This window comes from Lampris incognitus, chromosome 7 (assembly GCF_029633865.1).
Source record: "Lampris incognitus isolate fLamInc1 chromosome 7, fLamInc1.hap2, whole genome shotgun sequence".
NCBI lineage: Eukaryota > Metazoa > Chordata > Actinopteri > Lampriformes > Lampridae > Lampris > Lampris incognitus.
Window position 1 is genome coordinate 6,099,958 of NC_079217.1, and position 12,892 is coordinate 6,112,849.

The 12,892-nt window shown below is 46.8% G+C and overlaps 1 protein-coding gene across 1 annotated transcript in view; it reads left to right on the forward strand.

Moving 5' to 3' along the window:
• The window catches only part of rpa1 (replication protein A1), a 55,930-nt gene that overhangs the window by 26,264 nt on the left and 16,774 nt on the right, over positions 1-12,892 (forward strand). Inside the window, exons 13-16 of the mRNA XM_056283538.1 lie at positions 3,521-3,650; positions 10,111-10,287; positions 11,231-11,338; positions 11,561-11,647. Coding sequence (XP_056139513.1) covers positions 3,521-3,650; positions 10,111-10,287; positions 11,231-11,338; positions 11,561-11,647 — 502 coding nt within the window. The remainder of the gene's footprint in view (positions 1-3,520; positions 3,651-10,110; positions 10,288-11,230; positions 11,339-11,560; positions 11,648-12,892) is intronic.

Below are 12,892 nucleotides of genomic sequence, written 5' to 3' on the forward strand. Positions count from 1 at the left end.
ACTCCTCCGAGCCGTCGTCGTCGTTGCTCCACCCCCTCTGCCGATTCGGGGAGGGCTGCAGACTACCACATGCCTCCTCCGATACATGTGGAGTCGCCAGCCGCTTCTTTTCGCCTGACAGTGAGGAGTTTCGCCAGGGGTACGTAGCGCGTAGGAGGGTCATGCTATTCCCCCCCCAGTCCACCCCCCCCCCTGAACAGGTGCCCCGACCGACCAGAGTAGGCGCTAGTGCAGCGACCAAGATACATGCCCACTTCCACCTCCCCAACCGCAGACACAGCCAGTTGTGTCTGTAGGACGCCTGACCAAGCTGGAGGCAACACGGGAATTCAAACTGGCGATCGCCGTGTTGGTATGGAACGGAATAGACTGTCACGCCACCCGGATGCCAATATTTTTTTCCTAGGATGAATCCGGAAGGTTCCAGCCCCCAGGCGCAAGGATTGGCCAGATCTGCCCGTTAGTCAACTTTCTGGATTCATCTAGGAAAAAAATATTCACTTACCGTACACACAGTTAAGTTGGCACAGTTAGCTTGGTTACAAACATGGCTAACAGTTAGCTAGCAAACGTTGCTAGGGTTAGGGTTGTTGCACGGTCGCATCGGCCTTGGCTGACAGGCAGATCTGCCCAATCCTAGTGCCTGAGGGCGGGAACTTTCCGGATTCATCCTAGGAAAAAAACATTCGCCACCCGGATGCCCCCTGGTGATATTTTTTACTGACAGTGAATTGTTAGAGGGCCGAGGAACAGCGCATTTCAATTGTAGAAATCCTTATTGTCCTTTTACTGTATGGCATTTCTAGTGCTGCTTCCCATGCATGTTATAAACCGGCACGCCGCCACCTGTCTTGATCCATCTTTTGTGAATCTTGACTCTAAAGCCTGAGATGAAAAAAGGCACATTAAGCGTATCACATTGGATTGTTTTTTTTTTTTTTTTCGATCTATCATTTCCGCATAGTATTTGACCACATGTTGTATGCCATCACATATATGTAGTGGCTAACACCACGTCACGCACAATATAGGCTAATCATGTTTGTAGTATTTTTGCTTCTGCTCATCACTCTTCAGCCACAGTATGAGTCTTCGCTGAGGGCTGAGAACACTGCTTACTCAGGGATTCTTGTCAGCTGTGGATGCACCCTTTATTTATTTATTTCTCTCCTCCCTTTTCTCTGTCACATCCCTTGTTTCCCTTCCTGTCCTTGGTGGTTGACACCGTGTGACATGCACAGAAACATGAGCCAGCCCTCTGTCCCACCCACACCCACCCCAGAACACGCTGGTCATCTTGCAGTTGTGGTTAGTCTGACTTCAGCCATGCCTCTCTGAGCCAGCATCTTCCTGCCTGTCAGTCCGCTGTTACACATTTCCTGCCAGCCTCAATTTGTCCCATCCTATTCTCTCCTTTATCAAGACCACTGCCTGCCCTGCCATTTCTGATTCCCAAACCCCTCACTCCTGCTGTGGAAGACAACGCAGCAGCTTTTTGACAGGGTGGTGTCACTATGAGTTGCTTGTAGAACATTTTGCGATATGTTGTTTGTCGGTCTGACAAAGCAGTTGTCTAAGTTGTGAAGATGATGGCGATCCTGTGCAGCTCTAGCAGTCTGAAGTCTCCATCTCTGAAAGCACGATACATTTTTTTTTGGAGCCCGCCCCGCCCCTTTTTAAAAATTCTTCCCTCCCCCCAGTTGTATCGGGCCAGTTACCGTATTCTTCCGAGCCGTCCCGGTCGCTGCTCCACCCCCTCTGCTGGTCTGGGGAGGGCTGCAGACTACCACATGCCGCCTCCCATACATGTGGAGTCGCCAGCCACTTCTTTTCACTTGACAGTGAGGAGTTTCACCAGGGGGAATAGCACGTGGGAGGATCACACTATTCCCCCTCCCCCCTGAACAAGCGCCCCAACCAACCAGAGGAGGCGCTAGTGCAGCGACCAGGACACATACCCACATCCGGCTTCCCACCCGCAGACATGGCCAGTGTGTCTGTAGAGATGCCCGATCAAGCTAGAGGTAACATGGGGATTTGAACCGCCGATCCCCGTGATGGTAGACAACGGAATAGACCGCTACGCCACCCGGATGCCCCAGCATGATGGATTCTTAATTGACTCAGTTACACCATTGGAAAGAATGTTTTTCTGAGACAAAAAACATTATCTTGGTTTTTTTTTCTCATTTGATTTGCCAAGAAGAGTGTGTTTTGCTTAATTTCTCAAACGTATCCCATCACAAAAAAAAAACAGCGGTGTGGGTGTAGCGGTGAGTGAATAGACGTCACAGGAAAAGAATTGCTTACATTTGTCAATCAGAAGGAAATTGGCAGTCTGCGTGTTGCCCAGACAGAGTACAGACTGAAACGTTAATGGCGATATTTTCAATTAGTCATGCCTCAAGGAACAAGGCCTGGTGTATTTACAACCCCACCTGCCCATAGCACGCCGTTCTGCCTCCGAGCCAATGGATTACTAAGCCGTATTGATCCCTCGGACCATTTTAAAGGGGTTGTTTTTATTTAGGAATTTCCTTTCTCCCCTTCTTGCTCACTCCCCACTCGTCTTTCCTCTCCTCTCCTACCCTCCCTCCTCTGTCTTTTCCTGACTCATCTGGCAAAGGTTTCCGATTTCACCTTACCATCCCTTGCTGAGGCCAACTCATCTGTTCGCTCTGCTGTCAGTTCATTTCATGAGCCCTGCAGCTTGTCTTGCTCCCAAGCCTCGGCCAGGCTTACACTGACAAACACAAACGACTACCCTGCCTGGAATGTGTTAAATATTTTCTGAAAGGCAAACTAATTATTTGACAAGTTGCATCCAGACAGCAGCCAAATGAATGCCAGTGATTTTTCTGCCTCAGTTCTGACGTGTCTTTTGAAACAAAGAACAGTCCCCTGGATCATGAGTATTAGAGCAAAGTTTGATCCAAAGATGCACAGGGGTGGCGGGGTGGCACGGTGGCGCAGTGGTTAGCGCGGTCGCCTCACAGCAAGAAGGTCCTGGGTTCAAGCCACGGGATAGTCCAACCTTAGGGGTCGTCCCAGGTCATCCTCTGTGTGGAGTTTGAATGTTCTCCCCATGTCTGTGTGGGTTTCCTCCGGGTGAGCCGGTTTCTTCCCACAGTCCAAAGACATGTAGGTCAGGTGAATCGGCTGTACTAAAAATTGTCCCTAGGTGTGAATCTGTGGGCCCTGTGATGCCCTGGCGGCCTGTCCAGGGTGTCTCCCCGCCTGCCGCCCAGTGACTGCTGGAATAGGCTCCAGCATCCCATGACCCTGAGAGAAGGACAAGCGGTTTGGATAATGGATGGATTTTGAACTCTGTATCTGACATTAAACTTCAAAGCTCAAATACGATTAATAAGCTATGAAAAACACATTTCTTGCCTTGTGTCTTGTTTCTTCCGTTTTTGGTCACGTGGCCTGCTGTCATTTATGTGGTCCAACCTAAAGGGACTAATTTACCCTTTGTGTGTGTCTCTGTGTGTTTGTGTGTGTGCATGTGCGCATGGAGGTACAACAAGGAGGGTCACGGCATCGATGGACAGTCTCTGACTGTAGTCGGTGGTGGTGGAGGTGGAGGCAACACCAACTGGAAGACCCTGGCTGAAGTCAAAACCGAGCAACTAGGGCACGGAGACAAGGTACACGCTCAGACCGACACACTCGCCTCCTTACAGACCCGTTTACCTTGGTACATGCATCTCACATTCATGGCATGGTATCTGCAGATATATTGTTATTTATTCAAGGGCATTTTTCTGGGCTATTCAAGGACAAACAAACTGCACGGCCAATATTGAATTCCAAGCAATTATTTGGAAAGCGCTTCCAGACAAACTTCGTTCTTGCCTGAATATGCAGGTCAACGTAGGTCTGTGTGAACTCTTCCCTCTGGTGCTACCTGCATCTATATTTTTCCCAAGGATCATCTTGGCGAACACACAAAGTGATGAATCTTCATAATCACGGTGACTCGGGCTTAAATGACTCGGCCACGGCGGGTCTTGCATCTTGTGTTTTTAAAGTCAGATCCCTCATGTTTCCTATCTACCTCTGGTCATTAATCACGACAGCGGTGGGTGTCCTCTCTCAGCCTAGATATATATTTTGTGCGAAAGTCACATTTATCTCTATTGATTAGGAAGAAAGCATGACCTCCATTTTTTTTGCCCTCCATAATAAAATGATTGTCCTCTAATAGGTACGGTATTTTTTATTTTTTGTTTGACTCATGGAATAAGCATATTGTGTGTGTGTGTGTGTGTGTGTGTGTGTGTGTGGTGAAATGTTGACGATGAATTGACTATTGCAGACCACGGTGGCCATTTTGTAAAGGTCATGATTTGAGTAATCCAGAATGTAATCTGTGTTGTGCGTTAGTAATGATTGTATTGTGGTGGAGCATTAAAACAAGAATGTTTGATTCAGCAGCGAGGAAGAGGGATTATGACAGAGCATCTCTAGAAGGACGGATAAGGAAATACGGGGTGATGGCTTTTTAAGGCGAGCGTTTTAGAGCAGGGTTTGGAAACAGATTGGGGATTTTGGAAACAAACAGCAGCTATGATATCTCACCCCTCATAAAACAGAGTGTGGCACAGAGGTGCTTACATATATTTAACCAGCGCCGCATTAGTCTGGCAGCTTCAGTTTGGGGATGAAGTCCATATCCAAGTATTGTTTGTGTTCGCTGTGAAGGATGTTGAAGAATTGCAAAGGTGGACATTTGGGTAGCGTAGCGGTCTATTTTGTTGCCTACCAACACGGGGCTCGCCGGTTCGAGTCCCTGTGTTACCTCCGGCTTGGTCGAGCGTCTCTACAGAAGCAGTTGGCCGTGTCTGCGGGTGTGAAGCCGGATGTGGGTATGTGTCCTGGTTACTGCACTAGCGCCACCTCTGGTTGGTTGGGGCGCCTGTTGGGGAGGGGGGATAGCGTGATCCTCCCATGTGCTACATCCCCCTGGCGAAACTCGTCACTGTCAGGTGAAAAGAAGCGGCTGGTGACTCCACAAGTATTGGAGGAGGCATGTGGTAGTCTGCAGAGTCAAGTCAGTTGTATTTGTGTAGCCCAAAATTACAAATTTGCCTCAGAGGGCTTTACAGCAACACAACATCCTGTCCTTAGACCCTCGCATCGGATAAGGTACAACTACCTAAAATAATAATGATAATATAAAAAAAACAACTTTTAACAGGGAGAAAGAATGGGGAGAAAGCTCAGGGAGAGCAACAGAGGAGGATCCCTTTCCCAAGACGGACAACGTGCAATGGATTTTCTGTCTACACAATTTACACAATACAACATTGAAAGATAACAGAATTACAATGGAATTATAAAATGTATGAAGAATATGATGCGCAGGATGCCAAGCAGTGTCCAGACGCCACCGGAACAGCCCAGGACCCGAGCCACATGACCACCATCACCATGTTTAAAAAACAAACGAACAAAAAAAACAGCTTAATAAAAATTATATGGATTCATGAGATATATAAAAAGAAAATGTGATGAGAGGGATGCCAAGCAGCATCCAGGTGACGACCACCGTCACCACGGAGACCTGGAAGGAGGACCCACTGCACATGCACACAAGGGAGACTCACATGACACCATTCACACCCACACGAGAAAGGAGAAGACGTCATTCAGAGAGAAAAGACATGTGAGAGAAGAGAACAGTTTGCAATAGTCATTAGTCATAGTCAATTAAGTCATCAATTAGTCATCTATACGCTGTAATCTCATCGGCAGGACAATGGTTGGTAAATTCACTGAGACAGAAACTGACCCGCCATGCAGTACAGGTTGTGAAGCACTCAACTTAAAGGCAGCTAATTGTAGGCAAAAGCAAAAAGATGAGTTTTAAGTTGGGATTTAAAGGACTCCGCAGACTCTGATTAGAGGGTAGGGTAGGTGAAGAGGGGGATAATTGGCCGGATACAATTGGGGAGAAAAAAAGGGGGGATTTTGCAAAGTTTGTTAGATCAGGTGTGTGTGTGTGTGTTTGTTGGCTCAGGCTGTGAGTGGCCCTGTGCTACTCCTGCCCTGATTAAGCTTCTTGGGCCACACAGCTGCAGGGTCCTTGGTCACAGACAGTTACTGTCTTATTGCTTCCGCTTTATAGCCCTCCAGGTGTAGCTTCGGTATACGTAGCTGAATCTTGAGGCCTAAATTTGAGCTAAACCAGCCTGCCTTCCATTGCTTTGCTGCCAGCTTGCTCTGGAGCTGTGCTCAAGTCCCGACTGTCACCATTAGCCCTCCTGTCAGGTGAAGAGCTTTCTTGTGGCATTACTTCTCTGCTGTAGCGGAGGACAAGTTTTGACCCTGGGGCTGTGGAGGCTCGTACTCCTACTCAGTATGGAGTGTCACGAGGGTCAGGACTGACGAAGGCAGCTGAGCTCAGGCTGTCCTGAGCCTATAGACACCACAACACGTTAGGACGCGGGGTCAACCCTCCCAAGTCCCCCTGACCAGAGTCTGCTGCAATTAATTGTCGCTGTCACAAAGTCTTTGCGTCACAATCCCAAATTTCCCCAATGTCGGCTTGGCCTCTCTGACAGCAAGTGGCCACCTACCTACTGTTTGCTCGACACCGCCTGTGTAAGGGTCTCTGACATAGACAAGGAAAATGTTCTGCTGTCATCCCCTCTCTCCACTAGTCTTAAGGTTTCACACGAACTTGGAGAGTTATTTGCTTGGTTAATTAGTGTCCTTTTAGAAAAGCTTCAGAGGTGGCTGTTCGTGGTGTTGTGTTTTTCTTTTGATGAGAGGTCATTAAAAGGGCTTGTGAGGGACTCCTCGTGTTGGACCAAGATGATTTGCTCTCAATTGGCTACTGTCATTTACCACTTTATCCCAAGTTTGTTTTTGTTTTTTAACCGTAAGTGACGTTGGATATTAATTATCCATGAGTTAATTGGGGTCGAATCCCTTTAGTATACCAACGTAATGATGAGCGGTAAACATGGAAAGAGAGGGGGTCACTGTCTTGAAATTTTTCCAATTTATTTCCCTGAGTCTTGTCTTTTTTTTTCTTTTCTTTTTTTAAATTTTTAGATACTTTATTGATCCCAGTGGGGAAATTACGCTCTGCATTTAACCCATCCTAGCTGTGTAGCTAGGAGCAGTGGGCAGCCGCCGTGCAGTGCCCGGGGACCAACTCCAGTTCTTCTTTCCGTTGCCTTGCTCAGGGGCACAGACAGGAGTATCAACCCTGACATGCGTGTCTTTTTAGTGGTGGGGGAAACCGGAGCAGCCGGAAGAAACCCACCGCAGACACGGGGAGAACATGCAAACTCCACACTGAGGACGACCTGGGATGACCCCCAAGTTTGGACAACCCCGAGGGTTCAAACCTAGGACCTTCTTGCTGTGAGGCGACAGCGCTAACCACTGGACCACCGTGCTGCCTGTCTAAGACTCTCGTCAAGATATTGGACTGTAAAGAGGAAGTTCAGCTTACAGAGTTCTCACTGTAAATCTGGCAAGACGTTCTTCTCCTGTCCAATGAATTTTGAATCTGGCCTTTCTTTTCGATGAAGATATCTAGGGACAGATTACCAAAACTGTGCATCCTAATTGACCATAGCTGGTTTATAATGCATCCTTGTTTAACCATTTCTTATTTTTATTTGCCCTTTGGGTAGACTGCTATTACAGGTGTCTTTAGCCCTCAGCAGTTCTATGGTGTCTGTGTTATGATGCGGCTCTTAGGCCACAACAAACAGGAGACACACCAATGTAGAGGCTTTAACAAAAGATAATTTATTAAATCAAATTGAACGAATTAAAGAATTAACTGAATGTTTAGCAAAGCATGGGGTGTAGATGTCAGAGCCAGGCTGCAGCCAGGACTTGTATAATCTGGGAACACCCAGGGCCCTCAGGTGTCCCCAGTTGCGCTGATGACCTACCTGTAGAACAAAGACTGGTGAATCACAGTGCAAATCCAAGCCCAAACAGCAGGGGTTGGCATAATTAATTTTACATGGTGGCATGGACGATTGGTTGATGTAGTCTGCCATTTCACTGTGACTCCAAGGTAAAGAGGAAGGCCAAAGAGGAGGTTTATGGATGTGGTGAGAGAGGACATGCAGGTGGCTGGCGTGATGGGAAGATGCAGAGGACAGGAAGAGATGGAAACGGATGATCCACTGTGGCGACACCCTAATGGGAGAAGCTGAAAGTAGTAGTAGTAGTAGTAGTAGTAGTAGTAGTAGTAGTAATAGAAGACTGTGACTCCAAGGTGGCAGCACGTTGCCTTGCTCGTTGACCCCTGACGGATGCCCCCTGTCCTGCCTCCAAGCTTGTGGTGACAGCATCCTCTCTGCTAAGGAGTTTCTCTGCCTTTCTGTTTGTGCCTGGTTTGGTGGAGGGAGGAAGAGGCTATCCAGAACAATCGACATGTGGGGGTTGTGACACCCATCTCATGTACAGGCAGGTCTGTGATGAGTAGACTGGTGGGACGGAAACCCTGACAGAGTTGGTGGATGAGATTCATTTTCAACCTTATTGACTGAACTTCTTTATCAGAGCACATCAAAAGCGCCCCTTTTTTTATTTGTGTATTTTGCATACTGCTGTGAAATTCATATCAGGTGCTCTTGTGTTTTTCATGTTGGTTTGGAATAATTTTCCAACGCCTGTTTGTGTTTTGGGGTTATCTTTTTTCATTTTCATTTTCATTTTCCTCCATCAGAGATGATGATCCTATGAGCCCTTTGCATTTGTGTTGGAGCCATGAGCGAGATTCTGTTTTTATGTTAAGCAACTCGTGGAATTTGAAAGAACCTCATTCATTCATTCATTCATTCATACATACATACACTTGATTAACTACAGAAGTCATCTCAAAGAACAACTGGCACAGGAACAAAAAAATGGAAGAAAGCGCTCTAGAGATAAAACGTGTTCAGTGAAGCATGAGACTATAAAATGAAGACAAGAAATTGCGAGAAACAGTGGACATTTTCCGGTAGAATGTAAAAATTAACAAATGGTGTTCAGCCCCCTGCAAGTCCTCTTGAGCAAAACTTGCCCTTATAAGCATCATGTCTTCTTAAGTTGTGTAGTATAAGGCCAAAGATGTCGGCCAACCTGTCTCTAAAGAGACATTACCAGGGTTGGAGGTGAATCGCTGTGTTAAAAACATGCTGGGTACTAAGTGGAGATGCTAGGTAGTTATTGCTACGCAATGAGAAGTTTTACCACAAAATAAATATTCCCCACTTTTCTCTTTATTCATATTCTGATAGTATGCCTATAAAATGTCAAATGGGTTTTATGTGCTGTTGGTTTGGTTTTGTTTCTCCTCTTTCACAAAGTAGATCTGGCTTTTGTTTCCTCTCTGGTCCCGCCCCTCCTTCGTCCCTATTGGTGGAACTAGAAGTGATAAGCTGTGGGCGTCCCGGTAGCATAACGGTCTATTCTGTTGCCTACCAACACAGGGCTCAGCGGTTTGAATCCTCGTGTTACCTCCGGCTTGGTCGGGCGTCCCTACAGACACAATTGACCGTGTCTGTGGATGGGAAGCCGGATGTGTGGGTTTGTGTCCTGGTCGCTGCACTAGCGCGTCCTCTGGTCGGTCAGAGCGCCTGTTTAGGAGGGAGGGGGGGGAATAGCGTGATCCTGCCACGCGCTACGTCCCCCCTGGCGAAACTCACTGTCAGGTGAAAAGAAGCGGCTGGCGACTCCACATGTATCGGAGGAGGCATGCCCCACCACCTCCCCGGAACGGCAGAGGTGGTGGAGCAGCGACCGAGACAGCTCGGAAGAGTGGGGTAATTGGCCAAGTACAACTGGGGAGAAAAGAGGGGAAAATCCAAAAATATAAAAAGTAAAGAATTATTTCCTCTTTGGAAAGAGGTGGACTGCTCATGGCACTGGGCTTTGAACACAAGTCAAGTCCTCCCGTTGAGTTGATGGTGCTTGAAGCACGACTTTTCCTTCGAGAACAATACACAAATAAAGGAAGTCTTTTTTTGTTTCACAGCCTAAGTCTGTTGAACACAAATTCACCAAGTTCTTACTTGCTTGTATATATGTGATTTTTTTTTTTTACATTTTAATTTAATTTTAATATATCTCAATTTGTTTTTTTAGGGTGATTACTTCAGCTGTGTTGCTACTGTAGTTTACCTGCGCAAGGAAAACTGCTTGTACCAGGCCTGCCCCAGCCAGGATTGCAACAAGAAGGTGGTGGACCAGCAGAACGGCATGTTCCGCTGTGAAAAGTGTGACAAAGAGTTTCCCAACTTCAAGTACCGGCTCATCTTGTCTGTGAGTTGCTCAACACTGGCTGCCCTAAACCTGTCTGGCTCTTTCAACAGCTTAGCACGCACACACACACACACAGAACCTCCTCTACAGACTTCTCCATCCTCAAAAGACTGCTTAAGGTTGCTTCTCATAGCGCTGTGTTCCTCCTCTTGTCCTGGCTCAGTGCCGTCCTCATTCTGTTACTGCTTCCCTCTGGTTTCAGCACTCAAGCTGCACTCCCACCACGGCTCAGTCCCTGTAGTTCCACACTGTCCCCGTCTGCTCTTCAGTTGCAGCTAAAGGCATTTAATTTGAAGCCAGTTCTGCTCTCACTGCCAGCACTGAGTAATTGGGCCAATTTCAAACTGGGTTTAATATTTGCTTTGCACGGAAATCAGAATTATGTTGAGTTAATTGCTCTATTTCTCCTCCTTACTGTGCTTTAAGTCATCTCAAAGAATGATCCAGGACCAACTCAAATGTGGCCCCCTCCTTTTTTTTCTTTTTTTTTTTTGTTGCATTTCTGATGCCAAAAATGATTAAAAAACAGTATTAACTACTAAACCTCATTTAGCAGGAGAGCAAATTCAGACACATCTGAAATAAGCGGCTTTTCCTTTGGTTTTTTTTGTACCACTCATCAGTCAACGTATTGCCATTTTAAATGAGCTGTAACATCAGCTGTGAATTTGCTTCCGGTCTGTGTATAAGAAGTGCACCTTGGCTCTCTGCATTGGCATCTACCCTTGCCAACAGCACATAAGCTGATCAGAGGACGTAATGATTTATTTCAACGGAGGATGTATCCTCTTTGTCAACAACATATTCAAGCATTTAGCAGCTAATGACCGCTCAGGCCTCCTACACCAAGAATCAAACAAGAGGGTGGCTGTGGATGACTGGAGCCTCTGGCCCCCCTTCCTCCCTGACTCTAGTCATTTGTTTCCTCCTTCACCTCTGACAGATCAACATCGCAGATCATGCTGACAACCAGTGGCTGACGTGCTTCCAGGATAGTGCAGAGGCCATTCTAGGTCAGAATGCTGCTTACCTCGGACAGCTCAGGGACTCGGTGAGTCTCCCCTACCTGGTTTAAAGTCTGGCCTCTGGAAATGGGCCAGGCAAAGAGCTGAACCTCAGGCTTTTATCAGTGCCAAGCCGATGTATACAAACACTTGTATAGACACTCACTTATGTGTGCAACACACACACACACACACACACTGAGTTAGATATTTGAATTAGAATTTGGAGATAATTTGCTTGTTTTGTCAATCTTTTTTTTTTTTTTTAGAATGAAACTGCCTTTGAGGAGATCTTCCAGCAAGCCAATTTCCACTCCTATGTCTTCCGCAACAGAATCAAACTGGAAAGCTATAACGTGAGTGAAGTCGGATTGCAAATTCATCTGTGGTCATTGTCACGTTATAGAAATGCAGTGCCCATATAGTGCCTGTAGAGGGGTTTCCCTGAATTTTTTGAGACAAAGGTGGCGAAGGCTGGAGAACGTGCATGGCTTGTGGGGGCATACAGTTTGTGCACGCACCTTTAGAGTGTCATGTGCTTAAGTGGAGGTAAAAAAATCACAATTGGACAAACGAAAGTGTCCATAGGGATTTAAATTTTATACCGACATGGAACAAAAAGATGAAAAATAAGTGACGAATGACGGTGTTTATTTTGGTACAGGAATCAACATAAAACTCAGTTGCAGATTGTGCAATGTTTCTGTGCACATTTCACTGAGTTACTGACTAGTCTTAAGATGTAAAATAGATTATAAAAACCATCGCCGTTTTAGACAGCCGAAAATGGCCGCACATCAGACAAATTTACAACAGGCACAGATCTTTACCCTGACGTTAACCTCAGTACACTCATGCCTAAACCCAGCCGCATCTAACCAGTTTAAAAGATCCGGTCTAAAACTGTGGATGTGTTGGACTCTATGCCTGCAGCTTAATGATGAACATAGATATACATATCTTAACAAATTTGCAGAGTGCATGCACTGCTCGTGGGGGTGGGGGGAGACTTGGCATAACACCGATGCTCAAAAAGTAAGACTACTGACGTCCCCCCAGTAGGGCTGTCAATCTTTTGCTATAATCTCATTCAGATTTCATTCCTTATTTTATTTTGTTCCCCCCCTCCCCCTTTTCTTCCCAATTGTACTTGGCCAATTCCCCAAGTCTTCGGAGCCGTCCCGGTCGCTGCTCCACCCCCTCTGCTGATCTGGGGAGGGCTGCAGACTACTACATGCCTCCTCCGATACATGTGGAGTCGCCAGCCGCTCTTTTCCCCTGACAGTGAGGAGTTTCGCCAGGGGGACGTAGCGCGTGGGAGAATCACACTATTCTCCCCAGTTCCCCCTCCCCCCTGAACAGGCGCCCCGACCGACCAAAGGAGGCGCTAGCGCTAGTGCAGTGACCAGGATGCATACCCACATCCGGCTTCCCACCTGCAGACACGGCCAATTGTGTCTGTAGGACGCCCGACCAAGCCGGAGGTAACCCGGGGATTTGATCCGGCGATCCCTGTGTTGGTAGGCAATGGAATAGTCAGCTACTCTGTGCCCCTTCATTCCTTATTTTTGATATTTGAATCATATTCAAAATTTTAATGC